Genomic DNA, 22,356 nt, shown 5'->3' on the forward strand with positions numbered 1-22,356 from the left:
GAGTTGTAGGTATTGGAGAGATTGTGGACATTCAACCAAATAACATTGAGTTTGTCAACCCTTTTGCAAGAGAAGGAGAGGATAACCCAATTCAAAACCCACCACAAAATCAACTTACAATGCCTAAATTTTCATCACATTCCGTACCAACCGAGGAGAACCTACCAAACGGTACTCCTACACCACCACATTTAACCGGTAATTTCATTGCCAAATCCGCATTCATACAATTAGTTAAGAGAAGTCAATTTGGAGGGATGCCTAGTGAAGACCCTCATTCACATATGGAAACTTTTTGTGACTATTGTGATGCAATTTCTCAAATCGGAGTTACTCAAGACCAAATTCGATGGGTGTTATTCCCTTTTTCTTTGATCGGTACCGCAAAGCAATGGTTGAAAAGCCTAGACAAGGCTACCCTTGGTATTGATTCATGGAAGAAGTTAGCACTTGCCTTCTACAAGAAATTATATCCTCCAGAGAAGACTAATATGTTGAGAGCCCAAATCACCGGGTTCAAGCAAAGGGATGAGGAATCATTATATGAAGGATGGGAGAGATTTAAGGACACTTGTCGTTCTTGTCCACACCATGGACTTAGTGAGTGGTTCCTTGTGCAACAATTTTGAAATGGTTTATATGAAGACTCACGCAATGTTCTTAATATGGGATCCAATGGGATGTTTACCGAAGTTGATGACAATCAAACATGGGCCAAAATCGAAGAGATGGCGGATCATAATTCCCAATATAGTAAGCCTCGAAAGGCCACAAGAGGAGGAAAGCATAAGGTAGATTCCATCACTCAATTGGGTGCTCAACTAAGTGCTCATATCGACACCATCAATTTGAAGTTTGAGAAGGTCATGGCTAAGCTTGATGAAGCTTCCAAATCACCCAAACAACATGTTAATGCTATGGTAGCATCATCCTCAATCCCAAGCGGAGTATGTGAATTTTGGAACCTTGGGACATGATCAAAATGAATGTAGGGGAACAAATGAACAAGTAATGCTTTCCAAGCATACAAGAATGGCACCTCTTATTCCAACTACTATAACGAGAATACCAAATTTCATCCAAATCTTTCATACAAGAGTCAAAATGTCCAAAACCCCCAACCCACATACACCCCACCTCCAATGAGAAATCAAGCCCAAAGACCCTTTTTCAACCAAAGCCAAGGTTATCAAAATCAACCTTCTTACAACCAATCAAATGACCAAAGCTTTGATGCCCAAAAAGCGGTCCTCAAAATGCAAAAGAACCAACAAGAATTCTTCACCCAAATGCAAAAAGATAGCTAAGCTAACGAAATCACCATCAACAACATTCTTGCCCACACCAAAATGTTAGAGACTCAAATGACTCAATTAGCATCTTCTACCTCTCAAAGACAAAAAAAAAAAAAAGCAATTACCTCCTTAAGGTAACCCACCTACAAGACATGAGTGTTGGAATATGTGTCCTCCGACAATAATGCGATCACGACTATTGATCATGATGATCACATGTTTAAATCTCATTATAAAGAATACAATTGGGAAGTAATATTGTTACTGTCAACTGGTCAACATATATCGGTAATGATTGGCTGACTAGAGTTTGACATTACTGTCGTGTGACGGTGGTGATCAGTTGACCCCCTAGGTCATACCTATAGGGCAACACTCTTAATTGATTATTTAATTAATCGTATAATGTTACGAGTTAATTAAATTACTTGAAAATTGACGGACGATTTTGGAAGTATAATTTACGTATCATTTTGAAATGTGATTAAATGAGATACGGTCTGAGTAATTGAATTGTATCATTACTCGGATGAAATTAATGTTTAAAGAAACAATCAAAAATTGAATGAATTATTATAAATACAATCTGTTGTGATTTATAAATGGTAAAATTTTTGGCACCAGTAATTATGAAATTACTAAGTCGATTTTTGTATGTGACGTATTTTTGATGATACGTTGATTTTTAATATGTTAAAAATACATAACAAATTTATGTGACATGTGACATGTGGCATATTGACAATTGACAAAAATAATATGGAATCCATATTAACTCAAGTGGGCCGAAAATTAGAGGAGTTTTAAGCTAATTATATGTTGATTATAATTAGTGGAGGGCATGATGATTACCCTAGTAACTAGCCATGCAACCCTATGGTTTATTGTAAAGAACAATTTTTCCATGCATTGGCTCTCCTCCCACTACCCTTGTCCGGTTTTTAAGAAGAGAAAAGCTTTGGGGTTTTCTCTTAATTTTTACCTCATATACAATAATGTAATTGTATTGTTTATTCACTTTTTGACTCATCCAAAATAAGATTTCTAGAGAGATAAAAAAGCTCTCTTATTCTTCCTCATAAAAACCAAAAATATCAAGTGTATTGTAATATTTTTGGGTCATTTTTCTACTAAATTAATATTGTACTAGTTCTTATAATATTAATTAGATTAAGAGTTAAGCTTTGGGTATTATTCCTAAGGAGAGATCCTACACTTGGATCTTGTTCTTTCATTAAAGGAAAGCTCAAGAACAAAAGAAAAGGAGATTTCTTTTGTGCCCATTTGAACCGAAATTTCAATGTAAGGATATGATTTCTTCTCTATTTTATTATATTGTTTGCATGCATAAAATCCGTATTTAATTTTATGACAAATTATTTCGACATATATGAGTATGTTAGTATGTATATAGATCTACATTTCCTTCAATTGGTATCAGAGCCACGGTTGTTTGCATGCAAATCGGTTAAAAGTTTTTCCGAGTTATAAGAATAACATATAAAACTTGTAAAATTTGTGTTATTATAAAATATCACAAAATTAATCCATGCATGTTAATATTTCTGGTCCTAAAATGTTTTAGGATATTTTGGTTAATTTTTCGGATTTTTATTGTTCATAATTTACAAAAATGGCATTTAAATGTGATTTTATGAGTAAAAATGTCATTTTTGGTCTAAAATTAGCTATACTTCGAATTTTTCATTGATTTTTGGATATGTTGTCACATATATTATTTTGAGATAACCTGTAAATTTTCATAATTTTTGGACTTGTTATGCTCGAAAAATGAATTTTTCATTATTAAATTTGGATTTAAGTGAAAAATAGGTTAATATGAGTTAAATTTCGAATATGGTCATAGAAAATTAATATGTTGTCACATGCAATTTTACAAGATGTGTGTAAAATAATTGGCTATAAAGAAGTCTTTTTGCATGATTTATGGATTTTTGAAGAAAAATAGCATAAATAGTGACATTATTAGTGAAAAATTAATAAAACATAATCTATGACTTAGGAAAAACGTCTAATGTTGCATTTTATTATCTTTTTCAGATATAAAATTGAAAAGTTAATGAAAATAATTTTTCCATATTTTTATGATTATTTTATTAAAAATCGATAAACCGCAACATTGTTTTTCCGGAAAAATTTCGAAATTTTTAACCTAAGATTTTGAACATTATGAGTGTCATGGAAATTTTCCAGAATGTTCATGAGTTTAAATTTCAAATTTTGAATTTATTTGAAATTTTGTGATTTATTTGAAGTTTAATAGCTTATTTTTGTAATTTTTAGTCCATTTATGAACAATTTTATAAAATATGGGTTAATTATGGTCAAATTATTAGTGAAGACTAAATTTTGAGTCCTAAGAGGTTAGGGTAATTAACTTATGCATAAATATGAGTTTATGTATTTTTGTGATTATAAAATGTTGAAATCACGCAAATCCGTAAAAACCGAGTAATATACGATATTGGCTAATTAAAGGCGATTTAGCATAAAATTGAGCATGTTCATACATATTATAATGCTACATTTTCTTTATGATTGTCATAATTTTAATTTATGTAATTTTGAATTATGTAATTTTACTTAGTATGGCCTTAGATTTAATTGGTATTTCCCGAAATGTATGGGAATATCGATTCGGTTGTAATTTTATTGTGATCTCGTATCACCGTTTTGTAATTTAATAGATTTATTTTATTTTAGTTACAAATGTATAATAGGAAATTATGTAATTTATTATGTAATTTTATTCATTCCGGAGTTCCCAAAGACGGATTTCTTCAAGAATGGCGATACATAAAGACGGTGTTACCTCGAGATGCGTGCCACAACCGAAGTTCAAGGGACCAATGGAGTTGGTTTCCGAATATGTAATAGTTAAATAGTTTTTCTATTTTAGGAAAGGCCATACTAGGATTTATTTATTTATTTTTATGCTTGCATTTTATTTTATGTCACATGCATTGCTAAATCGCCATAACTAAACATGCATTATCTTTTATCGAGTTTATCGACCGTGTCAATTAGAATTATCGTAGTTCACCGCTTTAGTTCACTTAAAACGTGATAGATAATAAATTGACATGACCTCTCGCTAAAACAATCATTTGAGACATAGCCTTACCAAATAGTAGAAACCATGAAAACCTATTTCGTGAGGGAGTGCACTCGGCCACACCGGGGTACAAACCTTGTTACGTAGGGGAAGTGGGTGATAAATGTTAATCCACCGAATTCATGTTGATGAGGGATGTATCGGCCCCACCGTGCCCAAGTTAATGTGGGTTTGGATCATGGACACATTTATTTGAAATTTGGATTGAACTCAACAAAAGTATTTGATAAGGGATGTATCGGCCCCACCGTGCCCTTGTCGATGTGTTTTGGGCTAAAGATAAATGTTAATGTAATTTTATCGACCAAGAGTTCTAAAAGTAGAATCGATTAAAGAGTTAATCCACCGAGTTATATTGATAAGGGATGTATCGGCCCCACCGTGCCCAAGTTAATATGAATTTGGATCTTGGAATCATTTATCATAGTTGGGTAGAGGTCACTATGTAAATGCTATACTTGTTTACAAGTATTAATAAAACGATAAATGTTAAGTTTTCCACTATTCCGTTTTTATATTGTTCTATTTCTTTACCACAATTCATATACGATATCATTTCGATTTTGATTCAAATCTCCATTAAAACATCGTAACCAAAGACAAAATTTGATTTTTCTTCTTAAGACCTCAAATTAACCATTGCTAAGGATCTCTTGTAAAGAGTATAGATTAAAGTTATTCATTATCAAACAGGTTTTTGATTCTTGACCAACACATCTACTTACAATGGATTGTTTTTCATATACTTAATTGAATTAAGTACCTTGAAGCGATAAATTATTTTGGTAATTAGTTTTGTCAAGAATTCGTAATTGACCAAAATAACGCAACCACCTCAATGAAAGTTTTTAAGACTAAAACGAACAAATGAAGAGTGTTCTTCATGAATTCAATTTTGCTTCTCAAAGCAAAGACTCATTGAAATGAGTGGGAGCATTCTCTTAAACCGTTAAGATGAGAACGAGGTTCAAGAAGTAAGGATTATAATGGAATTGATACAAGGTAATGTTAAAAGTAAAGTTGTTGAGAATAGCGATACTAAACCTATCAATCCCGACCGATAAAAAGTTTCCATTGTCTTAAATGTTGGACACAAGAAAGGAAACTACCCCAAATTATTGAAGAATCAACAAATTAGTTGTGGGACATCTAATAGGATCTTCTTCTTTAAATGTTTATATGATTGACATAAATTTTGCTAGTACCACTTCGTCAATATTTGAAACCGGTGGTGGTTTACATCGTTGTACTTGATACATAGAATGATTAGAATATGACGACTAGCAACAATAATGTCGAGAGATAGAGTAATTGTGTACTCAATCTAGTTTTTGGATTTAAAGTGGTACTTAATTGTGACTATTAAGTGCATAAACTCTAAATAAGAATATAAAATTGTTAAGAGACAAAAGAGGTTTTTCACTTTTGTGACCCTATTCACCACGATTTGATGAATGGCTAGCCCATTATCAAGGTGATTATATTCTAAACCAAACTAGAATGATATATCATGAAGATGATGCTAGACTCAAGTTGGTAACCCAAGGTTAAACCTTAAAATTTTGGAATAATGAACGCAAAGAGTTAACGAGTACTCTTGAAACCATTAGATTGTTAATGGTATATGCGTATCTTGTATTCAACGCAAGATGTCTCGTGCCTTTTGGTTGAAAAGGAGATCGAGGTTATAAATCATTGATCCATAATAGGTTGATCATTCTCTTTTACCAACGATTTAAGTTGACACTAATATGTTCACTTAATAAGGTAAATAGAGAAATCTTTGAAGAATTTCAAAGAGTTCAAGGAATCACGATTTAGTCGTGATGGGATTATCAAAGTGAAGACTTTGATATAAGCCAAATGAATTGTGATATAGTATCACAAATTAATCTCTCTTAGCACGCATTATGGATTAATGTGTGGTTGGATAAGAAATCAAACGCTATTCGATATGGTTTGGACTTCAATCAAGTTACTTTGAGTTACTTGATCTTTTTGGGGATTTTATCATTTTGTCTAAATTATTTTTCCACTAAATCGAATCATATGAGATATGAAATGGTAAGGGTACCATGGTTGTAAGTTTTTCACAAGAAACAAATGCTCATTTTTCCTCTTCAATTATCACGAGTACGACGGGTTTGCAGCTCGTGAAGCTGTCTTTCTAAAATACAAGTTTATTTTTAGAAGACAGAGTGGGAGAAATTATTCAAGAGCCACAAAGAATGCCACAAAGAATATTATGTCGCAAGAAACTGGTCTTTCTTGGCTACATGAGATGTTTTGTGTAAGACATTGTTTCTTCAAAAACCTAGGAGGTTAAATTCGTCACTTGCTAAAAATGATGAATTCATGCTACTTTTAAGAAAGTAAAGAGCTTATAACTTACAAAGAAATTGTTTGATTCAAGTTGATTGCTTCTAGGAAGTAATGAACATATGACTTACATAAGAGTGTTCAAGTCACAACTCAATACAAGGCTTAGAGCCATGAAAATCCAAAACAAAAAGGCATGATTAGTGACAAAGGGTTTTGCACTAATAAAGAGATATTTCAAAGCAAGATTGGTTGCAAAGGGTTTTGCACTAATTAAAATGCTTAAGTCTATTTGGATCTTCTTAAGGATTGTGTTTCATTATGAGGTTATGAAATACGTAGCAAGTGAATCTAAAACCCGCTTCTTCAAAAGAAGGAATGTATTCAATACATGTCTTGAGTTTTGTAGATTCTTGCAATCCTAAGATTATGTGAAACTTAAGAGAGAATCTTAAGTAGGACATCAATGAGTTGGAATCAATGATTTGATCATGTTATAAAACGTTTCTCGATAAGTCGAGAAGTTGTGCTTATACATGGAGTTTAGTGGGAGTTACGAAAGTTTTAATTAGTCCGATATGTGGATGACATATTGATCATTGAGAATGATTTAAGACTTTTGGAGTATTATAATACATCTTGAATATCCGGATTTATGAAGATAAATCCACATGATATTAGCGTCAGTAAGAAGTCTTATGTTGATAAGATTCATGACTAGTTCAATTAAATTGAACATATTTGATTGATTTCATTTGCTTCCGCTGCCGAATCAATTAAAAAGAAACGATGTATAACACTTCATATGCTTTGAGTATGATGAATTGTTTTCAAAAATCGAATTTAAGTAATCTTTACCAAGTAAGCTATAAAGATTACCCTTAAGTGCTTGCAGAAGCATTAAGGAAGTAAAGCAAGTGTTTATGATGCAATATTGTGTAAGGGTGTTACACAAGTGACAATTGACAATTGAGATTGCGCATGGTTTCCGACAAAACCATAATCAAAACACACTAGGATGGTTAAGATACCATTGTGGCAATGTTAATTAAGAAGTAGATTTTCTAGAATCGTTCTAGGCAATAAAGAACAATGAGAGATATTTATAACGGAAATTGAGTACACTTGCAATTATGAGATGTACAAGAGGATGAGCCCCGCACACTGTGAAAACAGTGGGAGCTATTCTTAGGCTAGAGGGCCTATGTCTTGATTGGATCTCGACACGTACTCAGAAAGTTTTGTAATGCAAATGTATACATTACAAAAGGAAAACGAGTATGTAGTGAGGTTGAGTAAGGTACAAGAAATTGATAAAACCTACTAACCAAAGCCTTCTCAAAGGCTGAACATGAAGAGTCATGTCATTTCAATTGAATTGAAATGAACAACTACGTACAAGATCAAATTAGATTATAGAACATGAAATAGTAATCAGGCATTGACTATTCATGCGTGATAATCGCATTTGTCGTTCGAGTTTTATTTTAAAACTCTTTTATTATACTTTGTTACATCCAAACGGGTTGTGGAGACAATTGAACCCCGTTAAAGTGAACACGGATTAACATTGTATTTGCCCATAGTTACTTGTATGAGGTGACGTCTCGAAGTAACTAGAGTGTGATGCGATTGATGGCAAGTTCAAGTGCCATAGAGTCATGTGAGATGACTAGTCGATCACATAGGCAGACTGTTAAGAACATTTTGTCGGGCCTTATGACCGCTTATAGAGTTCTGGCAATTTATATAGCCTGGTCGTGGCAAGAGCTACTATAGTATTCAAATGAGTCGATTCTTTTGACTAAAGACTATTCACCTAAGATGGCACAGTTTCAGATTAACTTTGATTTGTGTTACTACGACCTTCGTAAATGGGGTCAAATGGGCATATTTTGGGTTATGATGGCTGTGGCTAGTCGAAGGGAATGAGTGCGATAGGAATTGTCCATCCCCTTGTCAGGGTTAAAACAATATCTCAGGGCCACTCGAGGAGTAATGAACTGGAAATGCGTGGCCACGCTCGGAAGGTATCCAGAGTGGATAAATCCGGTCAAACAGTTATTCTCCAGATCGAGGAAACCACTCTCGATATGATCACTTGCAAGTACGACCTGAAAGACACCTTGCATTGAGTGGGAGATAGTAATAGGACAAGAGAATTGGTGACGCACACTTGTCGAGGACAAGTGGGAGATTGTTGGAATATGTGTCCTCCGACAATAATGCGATCACGACTATTGATCATGATGATCACATGTTTAAATCTCATTATAAAGAATACAATTGGGAAGTAATATTATTTATGTCAACTCGGTCAACATATATCGGTAATGATTGGCTGACTAGAGTTTGACATTACTGTCGTGTGACGGTGGTGATCAGTTGACCCCCTAGGTCATACCTATAGGGCAACACTCTTAATTGATTATTTAATTAATTGTATAATGTCACGAGTTAATTAAATTACTTGAAAATTGACGGACGATTTTGGAAGTATAATTTACGTATCATTTTGAAATGTGATTATATGAGATACGGTCTGAGTAATTGAATTGTATCATTACTCGGATGAAATTAATGTTTAAAGAAACAATCAAAAATTGAATGAATTATTATAAATACAATCTGTTGTGATTTATAAATGGTAAAATTTTTGGCACAAGTAATTATGAAATTACTAAGTCGATTTTTGTATGTGACGTATTTTTGATGATACGTTGATTTTTAATATGTTAAAAATACATAACAAATTTATGTGACATGTGACATGTGACATATTGACAATTGACAAAAATAATATGGAATCCATATTAACTCAAGTGGGCCGAAAATTAGAGGAGTTTTAAGCTAATTATATTTTGATTATAATTAGTGGAGGGCATGATGATTACCCTAGTAACTAGCCATGCAACCCTATGGTTTATTGTAAAGAACAATTTTTCCATGCATTGGCTCTCCTCCCACTACCCTTGTCCGGTTTTTAAGAAGAGAAAAGTTTTGGGTTTTTCTCTTAATTTTTACCTCATATACAATAATGTAATTGTATTGTTTATTCACTTTTTGACTCATCCAAAATAAGATTTCTAGAGAGATAAAAAAGCTCTCTTATTCTTCCTCATAAAAACCGAAAATATCAAGTGTATTGTAATATTTTTGGGTCATTTTTCTACTAAATTAATATTGTACTAGTTCTTATAATATTAATTAGATTAAGAGTTAAGCTTTGGGTATTATTCCTAAGGAGAGATCCTACACTTGGATCTTGTTCTTCCATTAAAGGAAAGCTCAAGAACAAAAGAAAAGGAGATTTCTTTTGTGCTCATTTGAACCGAAATTTCAATGTAAGGATATGATTTCTTCTCTATTTTATTATATTGTTTGCATGCATAAAATCCGTATTTAATTTTATGACAAATTATTTCGATATATATGAGTATGTTAGTATGTATATAGATCTACATTTCCTTCAATGAGACGGTTAGTGTCATCCATTTGAGGAGTGGTATAAGATATGAGGGGCCGAAGAGGCCAATTGATGAAGATATTGTGGATGTTAGTGACAAGCAAAGAGTTGTGGAGAACTCTAAGGAGGTAGACCCTACCACCAATAAAGTTTCAAAGAAGAAGAATGAAGAGAAGGCTAAGGAAAAAGAGCCTATTGTGATTAGACTTCCATTCCCAAGTCGCCAAGCTAAGCCTAAGCTTGATGAGCAACTTGGAAAGTTCATGGAAATTGTGAAGAACTTAGAAGTCTCAATCCCATTCACGGAATCGCTCAATCATGTTCCGGCTTATGCAAAGTACATGAAAGACATTCTTACCAAGAAGAAATCCATCCGAAAATTAGAGACTATTGCCTTTACCAAAGTGAGTAGTGCTATTCTTCAAGGGACTTCCCCTCCAAAGCTCAAAGATCCGGGAAGTTTTTCTATCCTATGTACCATTGGCGACACTACAATCAACAAAGAATTATGTGACCTTGGAGCAAGTATAAGTGTCATGCCATACTCGGTATGTAAGAGGCTAGGAATGGGAGAGCTCAAGCACCAATATCACTCTTCAAATGGCGGATGGATCAACAAAGATACCTTTAGGGGTATGGGAGGATGTGCCCGTGAGAATTGGCAAATTCTTCATCCCGGTAGACATTGTCATTGTTGACATAGAAGAGGATTCCAACATTCCTATCATCTTAGGAAGACCTTTCTTGCATACCGCCGGAGCGGTAATCGATGTGAAATATGGAGAGCTCACACTTGAAGTAGGGGACGAGACAATCACTTTCAATCTTAACAAAACAATGAGAGCTCCCAGACTACATGAGCCATGCTTCATGGTCGATCACTATAGCCGAGAAAGTGATAGAAAGAAGTTAGAATCTCTATGCAAAGATCAAGCCATGGGTAAAGAAACACCACCCATATGGAAGAAGAAAGTGGATGACCTTCAAGTAGCTCTATTCGGAGAGCAATGAATTTTCAATAACAACAAAGAGAGCTTGAATAGCTCACCCATCTTGACAAGTAATGAAGAAGGCATCATTGGCCATGACAACAAGAAAGAAGAGTTGCTTTTGTCAACTCATGACATCATTGGGGAACAAGTTAGTGAAGTTTGCGGTCTATGGGATGATGAATTTGAAGGATTGGTCAATCCTTATATTGGAAATGCTATGAGCTTAGACCAAGGCTTTGTTGATCCTTGTCATCACTTTGACTTGGATGACTACAACAATGAAGAGAACAATGTGCAAAGATCTACCCTAGACCTCTATCATGAAAATGAGCAAGCCTTCGACTACTTCTACAAGGTGTTGAGCAACATCAACAACACCTTGGCTTTGCCCCCTTGACATCTCATCCAAGAATGAGAGTTTTGTGGAGTCCCTAAACCACCATTTGTAAATATTCTAACCAACTCGCATTTTATTTCCTTTATTGCATCTTTGCCATTTTTGGATTTGCATTTTTGTGCTTTGATCAAGATTTTTGACATGAGAGCAAGTGAGGGAGGTATTTTAACTTGTTTTGATGTGTAGTGTTTGATCAAGTGTGGGGATGGAAAATGCCTAGGCTAACCAAGCCTTTGTAGTGCACCCACAACATTTAACAAAAGAGAAGAAGAAATAATGACATGGGAAAAGGAATCCCCATGAGCGGACCTGAGCTCGTGGGAGATGAAGAGGATCCGAGCGTCCCCATCATCAATCCGCGCGTCCTGGCCTTAGGACGTGGGCGCTGGGAAAGTTTAAATTGAAGAAAAAGTCCTGTAAGAGAATCTGCGCAAGCCAGCTTTAATCCGCTTGTCCCCAACTTCAGGACGCTCGAGCTGTAGTGAATCCGCGCGTCCTGGGAAGTTCCAAATTTATCAAATTTTCCTGTAAGGAAATTCGCGCATCCCAGAAAAAATTTGAGCGTCCTATCAGAAATCCACTCGAGCTGAGGAGGATCCGCGCGTCCTGGCACTGTTTTGCAATTTCAGGAAATCCTGTAAGAGGATCCGCGCATCCCGTGAATAATCCGAGCGTCCCAGCCTGTACTTAAACAAAACACGGGACAATCCCTTCCTTCCTAATTCATTTCTATCTTTCAAAAACACAAACACATACATTTTCTCCCACTTTAGCCCTCAATCAACCCATTCAAAAACACCAATTTCTCAACAAAAGTCACCACCATTCAAACAAAACTGCTCAAAATAAGATTAAATCACTCCTTTATCAACAAAAGACCATCTAAACATCAAATTCCTCACAAATTGAATCAATTTTCTAGGGTTTGGGCAAAAATTTGAAAATCCTAAATTGATTGAGGAATTGGTTGAAGTTTGAGGAAGCAAGGAACATTCAGGCAAAATCTTAGTTTGTTGATACCAATTTGGGAAGGAGAATACACTGGCAAGGACCAAAGGCGGAACCAAGGCACCCAAGACAACAAATTTATCAAAGAGACAACAAGCTCTTCTTGCATCTAAGGCTTTGGTAGTGACCCAACCAAGGGTGGAAATCCAAGAAACCGCAACTCCTATTGAGGAAGCTACCACACCTACTCCGGTTGTAGAACAATTGTCAGATTTCTGGAGGTAACTTTCTTAACCGATGCTCATAGGAATGCATTTTTATCCCTTGCTAAAAAGACTATTGTGGTTACCAAGTTTATTTGTCAAGACACTTTGGAAAAATTGGGTGTGCTTGAGCGAACTAGAGCATTTTTCGAGTCCATGAAGTTGTTAACCCTCTTTGAAATGGAAGAATTGACTTACCCTTCATTGACCATGGAGTTCATAAGCTCCTTGAAGGTGTATAAGATAGAGACTCGAAATTATGTTGATTTCCGTCTTGAGAACAAGAGTAGAAGCATGAGTAAGACCAATTTTGGTGAAGTGTTTGGTCTATTAAAATATGATCATTTTGAGAAAAAGCCTTTAAAGTATGATGCCGCACCCCTTTGGAAAGCTATTATCAGTCGAAAATTTGATTCTTTCCGGGAGTGCCATGCTTTATATGTTCACCATCCGGGCATAAGAGTATGGCACAAGTTTGTGGACAATACCTTGATCGCAGGAAAGGCACCAACCACTTCACCGAACTTGATTTTGTCTCCCTTGAGTCCTTCATGAATATCAATGGACAGTTCACCAAAAGGTACAACATTCTTCAACTATTGCTTGATCGGTGGCTTGAGATTGATAATGGGAAAGATGGAGCAACCTTCATTGTAAACGGGGGCTTGGTAACAAGGCTAGCTAAGCACTTTAACCCGAATTTCAACAAAGATAACACCTACAAACCGGTTAAAGGGAGCAACCTCTTTGATATGAGCACTATGATCAACAAATTCCATTGGGTCAAGAATGACAATCTTGACAACAAATATGAGTGGCTCATCAAAGAAGCTAAGTCCTTTGTTTTGCCTAGCAAGATTTGCCGTATCTCCGTCCGTAGACCAAACTACCTATTGCCCGTCTCCAAGGAAGCCGGAGTGATAATTAAGCAACATAAGGAACCAATTGGAAAGCCCTCCTCCTCCACCATTGTGACTCCACCATATCCCTTTGCCTACCAAGAATTCAAACCGAGTGGCTCTAATGTCGTGGTAGGCAATGACTATTTGACCCAACTAATGCAACAAATGCATAAACAAGCTGACGATGATCGGGTGAATGCTTACCGTGCCCAATATCCACCCCTTCTACATCTATCTAGGAAAGGACTTCTTGATCCTTCATGTCCTTTGCCTAGTTGGGCGGATAGGGAGGTATTCTTCCCAAGTGCTTCTCAAGATGCCGAAATGGATAGTCGGGTGGTTAATGGAAAGGAGGTTGTTGTTTTTCAAGACGGGGAAGGTAATGATTCATGCCAAGAAGAAGAAGAGCAAGGTTCAAGTTCCAATGATGATGATGGAAATGGTGAATCCTCCGGGTCAATGGAGGTGGATGATGAAGAAGATAATGAAGAAATTGATGATGCAAGTGACGATGATGATGACGGCAATGATTCCAGTGATGAGGATGTCGTAATGCGCGATAATTGAGGGTTAACAAGGCTATCTGGAGGATACCACACATGCGGGGTTGATTACTTGACTTCAACCTATTCCATTGTGAGTTTCCTACACCTCTTTTAGCTTTGTCTCTTTATCATGTTTTTAATCTTTATCTTGAGTATTTGTTTTGAGTCCTAACAACATTTAAAGGATACCCACCTCGGTTCCATTGAGGTGTCTCATTTATTGTTCCCATTTGAAAATCCAAAATGACAATTAGGATTCATGCATTGCATCCTTTCCTTGTCCATGAACTTCCCTATTTTTACACTAGCAATAGTGTCTTACTTGGTTTGGGGAAGTTCACACACAAGGAATGCGAGTTAATTCAAATTAGCTCTCCGAACAATAAAAAGCATGCATCATATAGGGTAGATTAGAATGCATCACTTATGTATATATGTCATATAGTTTGCATATTAGTGTAGAAATCATGCATTTAACTTGCATTGCATAATTTCCTATCATTTTGGCCATTGAGGACAATGCCCATATTAGTGTGGGGATGGGAAATTCTAACTTAACTTTTAAAATCAAAAATGATAAAAAATTGAAAAATTTCGAAAAACACAAAAATATGTTCTTTTATTTCACAAAAACAAAAACCATAAAAATTTGAAAATTTTAAAAATCCAAAAATATGTTCTTTCCTTTGTAGTGTAGAATTGTATATTGTGTATATACGTGTGTTTGTTTGCCCTCTTATCACATTGGATCGACTACGCCACATCCGAGGCATGAGGAATATGAAGACCGCATGGTATGATCTTTCCAATTCCCTTTTCCCTCTCTATGTTAATGACTATGTGGCTTTATTTTGGTTGATGCGGTATAAACCAATGTGATCTTAGGAGTTGCATGTAGTTTATATGGCATACTAGTTGATAGAAGTATATGCATTAGGTTGTATAAATGTTAGTTGCATCATGGCATGTAGTTGCATTTTAGGAAAATTTTTGTGAAAACATCTATTTGGGAAACTTGACAAGTGTATATAAGGCTCTTGTAGATACTTTTTCTTCTTAAGACTTTGCTCATTAGAATACTTCTAAAACACCCTAGGATGTGTCATGCTAGTATCCTTTGACCCATGGACTAAGGCCAAGTCAAGAGTACCTTGTGATGTGATGACTCCTTGGCTACCGTTTATTCCAAGGTGACCCTTGAAACCATGCAACCATCTTCCACTTCTATCATCATTTTTGTCAACAAAAAGGGAATGGGCACAAAAAAATCTCAATTTGAGTTCAAGTACCAAAATGAAAATCAAGAAAGTTTGCACAAATTTGCATAAAAGAAAATAGGAGTACAAAAATAAGAACTCTTATGCTTCAAATAAAAGCACCCTTGTTACAAATTGGGGTGACTTTGAAAATGTTCAAAAAATGCAAAAGTTGAAAATTGTCAAGCATAGACAAAAGAAATTGTTCTCAAAAATGTCAAATGCCACAAGAAATTGGGGGAAATAACAAAACCAAAAGCAAACTCCCACTATGAAACTCAAAAGCATATTAATACCTTTTTCCATTGATCCCACTTTTGTGCATGGTAGAGATGGGACGACCCTTCTTCTTGTCTAGGCAAGAAGGGGAATTCCGCGATCCTACAGTGTTTCTAACATCATAGGGAGACTACTCTTGACAAAAGCATTTAGCGATTGAGGACAAAGGTACCCTAGCTTGACACAACTTGGAGGTGATTTCTTGGTATCCTCCTAGGCTTAGTAACTTGAAGAAACTATATATATAATGGAGCGTGTACCCTTAGATTATTTCCCTTCTAGATAATTTTCGCCACTTAGATGAGGAAAGTGGCTATTCATTTTTGTAGATGCATCCATTACTTGTTTTAGGTGCTTAATGATTGGATGTATCGCCATTTTGGCAAGTCCCACCTTGCCTTGCAAGAAGCCATCTTACCTCATGGATGTCTTGTTGTGAGTTGAAGGGGCGGAGTGAGACCCGCTAATTGTCTCATATCGTCTATATTAGTAGGATAGTTTAAATAAAGGTCATAGTTTTAGTCACCTCTTTACTCGGGACGAGCAAAGGTTCGGTTTAGGGATGTTTGATGTGACTCATATTTGAGCACATTTAGTCCCTGAATTAACCTCGTTCCCATGCTTTCTAGCATATATTAGGGTCATGTCTTATCTTTAGTTTCCCATTTTGCATATTCTTTGAGGTTTTGTGTCATTGGTAGGAGAGGATCGCTAACCTTGCATTTATGGAGCGAAATGGAGCTAAATGGATCGCATCTAATGACCAAGCATCGAAGTGGAGACCGACACTAGAGACCTAAGCAAATAAATAAAGTGAAATGGGCAATGATGAAAAGATCCTTGTATCCCCAACACAATCCCCGCGGATTGTTAAAGAGCCAAACAAGAGAAGAACTCTATGCCACGATCCGAGCGGCTTGAGCTCAGGACGAGCGTGCCAGAGCTCGATCCGAGCGTCCCGACTGCCAGCCTGAGCGGGTATTCTTACAGGACAGGACATGCTTCAGATGGGGACGAGCGGATCCTGGTGGGAGTTGCAAGCACGATCCGCGTATGTCCTTCGGGAGTTGCAATTCCTCAAGCTTCTCTTAGGGTCTTAATAGTCATTTAAGCCCTTAGTAACCCTAATCCTTGTACTTAATTTTAGTATAAATACCCCATTGTACTACCTAGATTTTCATCAATTCTTAATCAATCCTTAATCATCTCTTAATCAACTCTTAATATCATCTTAATCTAGTCTTAATTTAGTTGTAATACACTTCTCAATATTAATTACATCTTAATCTTTCCTTAATTTCTCAATTGTTCTTAGTTTAGTTGGGTAGTTAGAAGATTATTGGGGTTTATTGGAGGATTGACAACCTTCCATCAATCATCAAGATTACTTCTATTATTCTTTTTTTTATTATCTTGGATCATCTCAATTGGTATAATCTCTTTTTACCCTTGTTCAATTATTGTTAATCACATCATTTATTCATCATGTTTTACTTTGTTAGTATGATTGACAACCTTATTAGCATGCTAAACTTGATCATGAGTGAGTAGTCCTTTAGCTAGGGTTAATGGGGAATTAGGGGAACCAAACATGGAAATTGATCTATGCTTAATCTAATATATTTTCATAATTAAATTGCTTGCTTGTTGTGATTTCAACCTATGCACATGTTAATTAAGAGAAGAGAGAGATTTGAGAGCACAATAAAGAGGGTCGATTTGTAAGGTTCCTTAAGAAAACTCAGTTTGTTCTGGGCTCTATTATTGGTGTTCGTCTGTCTTTGAAGATCGGAGGAGTTTGTTTAGATCTTGGTAGGCCTCAAGATTATTTGTCCTTCGTCTTATTGGAGTAGTCTCTTTTGCTCCTTTGAGACTACTATATTTGTTGGTAGAATAGGGTATACTTTTGGCTCATATTGAGCGAGTGTGTACCGGTCTACTGCTGTACTATTTTCTCCACTATAGTGAAATTTGATCTCCTCGCAGGGTGGACGTAGCCAGTTATTTTACTGGTGAACCACGTAAATCTTTGTGTCAACTTTATTTATATTCGTTATTTATTGTTCTTATCACCTTATCAACTAACTGTTTGGGTAACGCGACGCCTCCCGTTACAACAGGTGGATAATTTTAAGAGAGAAAAAAGGGTCAAGTTTTGCTAATTGTTGGTTACTAAGAGGAAGTTACACCAAGTTCTCTTTAATATTGAATTTTCTTGCATACTACTTGTTTGTTTGTTGAATTGTCTCAATAGCAAAACCTCTCTTGTTACTCTTTTTCATGTTGTTTCCAAACCAATGCTTCCTCCTTTTATGTGTCCTACAAGTTGAACATTGTTAATACCCATTGTTTGTGACTAGTTCCAATTGTTGAGTTTAAATTGTCATTAATATCTTAATTAGTAGTTAATGGAGTCTTAGTTAGTGATTGTTGGCCAATAGTTAACAATTCGAGTCTTTAATTAAAGGTCCTTCCCTTGGGTTCGACCCTTACTTACACTATATTACTTTATCAATTAGAGTAGTCTAGAGTTTAGTTTGGCTTATAAATTATTTATTTGATAGGTTAATTAGTGGATTAACGACACTTAGTAATTTTCCTATGAAAGGGTTTACTGTTTCCGTTGTTGACATAAGTTTCCTATGGAAGGTTCACAAGCAAGGTAGTTTAGTGGGAAGAGCTATCGATCTGTCGAGGCTGAAGAGTTATGAAGAACTAATACACGAATTAGAGCAGCTATATGGAATGGAGGGCCTTCTACATGATCCTGCTAAAGGATGGAGAATTATTTACACTGACAGATGTGATGATTGTGGGAGATGACCCATGGCAGCAAGTATCATTGCCTTCACCCCCAAGTTCTTGCATTTGTCCCAATCCGATTGATCACTTTTGATTTTGGCTATATAGTAATAAGTTAACAACATAACCGGAAAATACCCTAATGGTGTGTTTGAGAACAAAGATTGTATTCTCAAATTTATATTTGGACGAATTTGCATGTTTGGCAAACCTATTAGATTTGGATTTTCAAATCCTACCAAATTCAAGTAAGGCTAAAATAAGCTCATTTAAAATCCACTCTTTACCCCCCTCATTTCCAAATCTTTATTTTACTTTGCTAAATTTAAAATGAGACATTTCAAATTAAATTCTTGTTGCCAAACACTCTCTAAATGTCGTTCTGTAGTTTATAGAGATGATGTCCGACAAGCAGAGCTATTGTGAAATGAGAATAGGACCATTTCAATTAAAGCCATGATGCCTGGCTAGAAGTGAAACAAACCCATAGCAACAACTCAAAACGACTCAATGGACCTGACTCGGTTGATCATTGACCCATAAACAGTTAATACATGCATTTGAACCATAGCCGAAATGAACTGATAAACAATGCCCGTAAAATGTCTTGAAATGATCCTTCAAACAAAATGCCTTGTCACGTTTGCTTTCAGCACATATATAAAACAGAAAACAAGTAATCAACCTTTCCCGACATCAGCACTTATGAAAAAGAAGTTGAATGCAGTGAGTTCTGCAATGTGGTATCAAAAATCCACATACACACAAGAGAAGAAGTAGAGAAGATGACAGTTGGAATGGTGGCTGATGACAACCATAGCTGTCTGGAAGAAGCACCAGGCCTGATAGATGCATCTGTGGGTCATTCTCATATATGACAGCATTAAGGACTTGAAATGCACCTTAACCGTCAGTCTGACCGACATATCAGCACTGTGTTATTATATATGCAAGTGTCACTGTCAGTCTTCCTGCTGTACTTTGACATGCTATAAAATTTGTTACTCGACTGTAGGCTACCTTTGAGTCTCTATTACATGCAAATAAAAACTTCAAAGGTTTAGCTCAAATTCTCATAAACAACAAAACAGTGTACATTCATGGCTCTACTTTGTTGCGGAGTACTCTCTATCTCAACCTAAATTGTGCACTGATTATAGTAATGTTACCAATAATCTTTACACGAACATGAACCATCAACAAAATGATGGAAGCGGGTAACGTCTCGAACTACAATCTCTCTTCCAGTAATTTGGGAAAAAATCTTGATGGCAGCATGACAATCACCACAAATCCGTAGATTTTTCACAACTCGGATTACATGGTGTGGGGGAGTGGTAATCAAGGCAAATGCAATTGCCAATTTCTCGCTGTGATACCGAAGAAGGTGATCTTTCTCTTCCTCCTCTAAATCAAACAGAGCAAATTCTTTTGCGGGTAAATATCCCGCTGCTCGAGAATCCTTGAGTAAATCCTCTAATTTAGCATATATTTGATGAGCCATGGGATGTGAATAGTCACGGGCAAGAAACTCATGAACAATTCCATCCACTTCAATCACGCTACACCCTGGTATCTTTCTAATCCCTTGCATCCTCATTCTTTCCCTTGTTCTTTCGGCATCATGCCATTTATTGTTTGCTGCGTACAGATTTGATAAGAGAACGTAATATCCCGGATTCAAAGGTTGTAGCTGGATCAACTGTTCTACCACAAATTCACCAAGAAGGGTGTTTCGGTATAATCTACACCCACCAAGCAATGCTCCCCAAACAACTTCATTTGGCTCCATAGGCATTATTTTAATCAATTGACGAGCTTCGTCTAATAACCCTGCCCGACTTAGAAGATCAACCATACAACCATAATGTTCAATAGTAGGTGTAAGGCTAAAGATACACTCCATGGCATTGAATAATTTTCTCCCTTCATCGACAAGACCGGCATTTGTACAGCCAGAAAGCAGGCCAATAATAGTCTGACCATTAGATTGAACACCAAGTTTCTCCATCTGTGCAAAAACACCAAAGGCAATGTTAACATAGCCATTAGTGGATAAGGTACTGATTATAGCATTCCACACAACAATGTCTCTCTCTTTGGTCTCTCTAAAAGCTGTGCATGCTAGCTCTATATTCCCGCATTTTGCATACATGTCCATTAGGGCAGTTCTAAGAACAGGATCAGAAGCGAATTTACTTGTTTCAATGGAGCGGATAGCCTGCTCTCCCAAACCTATTGCCCCAAGCCTTGAACAAGCCTCTAGAACTCCAAGCAATGCGCAACTATCGGGTTCAACTTGCTCTCTTTCCATCTGAGAATACACTTCCAACGCTTCCTCAGGTAAATCATTGAGGACATAACCCTGAATCATAGTAGTCCAAGAAATGACATCCTTTTCTTGCATTTGATCAAAGACACGCTCTGCTTTATCCATACAACCACACTTAGCATACATGTCAATCAATTTTGTATTGACAGTAACATCTTTCCTTATTCCATTGATATCGACATATCTATGAAGCCACTCCCCAATCTCAAGCTCCCTAAGGTCAGCGCACGCAGACAAAAATCTAACAAGAGCAAAACTATCCGGCCTTAAACCCTGCTCCAAAAAGATCTTAAACAAGTCAACAGCTTGATAAAAATGGCCAGCATTAATGTAACCGCTCATAATAGCAGTCCATGAAACAACACATTTCTCACGCATATCATCGAACACCTTGTGTGCATAGCCAACATAACCACAACCAGCATACATTCCGACCAAACTTGTATTAACATAAACATCTCCATCAAGATTCAACTTGAATATCAAATTATGCATCTTCAAACCCAATTTATAATCGGAAACACGACCACAAGCCTTGAGAACAAAGGGGCACGTAAAATGATTAGGCAATAAACCATTAGATCGCATGGTATGAAAGTAAGCAATGGAATCATGAAACAAATCAGCTGAAACTAAGCCTCTAATCATGGTATTAAAGAGAATGATATTAGGGTAACGGGTATGATTAAAGATACGGTGAGCATAATGAATATTGCCGAAGTGAAAAGAGTAACCGAGAATGGTGTTAAGGAGGCGGCGGTGTTGGGATAAACCAAGACGAAAGAGACGGGCATGTGCATGTTTGAGGTGTTTAAATGATTTGCCGCCATTGATGATGAGGTAGTTTTTAAGTTGTTGTGATTTTGAAATTGGTATAGTGGTTGAACACTGGCTTGGGTATAGGACTTTCAATATGTTGTTCATCACCTCCCACTATATTCTCAAAACTACTACTAACTCCACATTTTATTAGCGCCAAAAACAAACTACTGACGACGGAGGGATAAATACTCCTCCAAGAGGTAACACCACATATAGCATTAGTGCATTAGAGCTAGAGTTGGCAAACGGATCGGTCCGGTCAAGTCATATCAGGATCGGGTCAGTCAATTAATCTTGCTTGTCACGGGTCGTATCCATCGCAAATTTAAGACGGATCGAATAGGAGCATATTGTGTGCAAGTGGCGTGTTGAGTATAGTAGCCTCAAATGGATTTGACATTTGCAATTAAAAAAAAAGGGTTTTTTTGTCAGAAACTACCTCTTATTTATGGTTATTTGTGAACAACTACCTTTTATTTTTTTTTTGACTTTCAACTACCTTTCATTTCTTCTTTTTGCAAAAGACTACCAGAATTCCACTTCCGACTAAAAAAAGTCAACTCTTCGGCGTTGAGTCGTCATTTTCATGTTAAATATAATTT

The 22,356-nt window shown here is 36.2% G+C and overlaps 1 protein-coding gene and 1 non-coding gene across 2 annotated transcripts; both read right to left on the bottom strand.

Annotated features, from left to right (window-relative positions):
* Positions 1–491: 491 nt before the first annotated feature.
* Positions 492–598, bottom strand: LOC141603879 (small nucleolar RNA R71). The gene has a single exon (XR_012525720.1). It is a non-coding gene; the product is annotated as a small nucleolar RNA R71 (small nucleolar RNA).
* A 19,048-nt stretch (positions 599–19,646) lies between these two features.
* On the bottom strand, positions 19,647–22,010 carry LOC141600038 (putative pentatricopeptide repeat-containing protein At3g08820). Its single transcript, XM_074420215.1, has one exon. It carries the CDS (start codon positions 21,854–21,856, stop codon positions 19,766–19,768), a length of 2,091 nt encoding a protein of 696 aa, XP_074276316.1. The 5' UTR covers positions 21,857–22,010; the 3' UTR covers positions 19,647–19,765.
* Between the last annotated feature and the right edge of the window lie 346 nt (positions 22,011–22,356).

The sequence above is a fragment of the Silene latifolia genome, chromosome 9, assembly GCF_048544455.1.
Source record: "Silene latifolia isolate original U9 population chromosome 9, ASM4854445v1, whole genome shotgun sequence".
NCBI lineage: Eukaryota > Viridiplantae > Streptophyta > Magnoliopsida > Caryophyllales > Caryophyllaceae > Silene > Silene latifolia.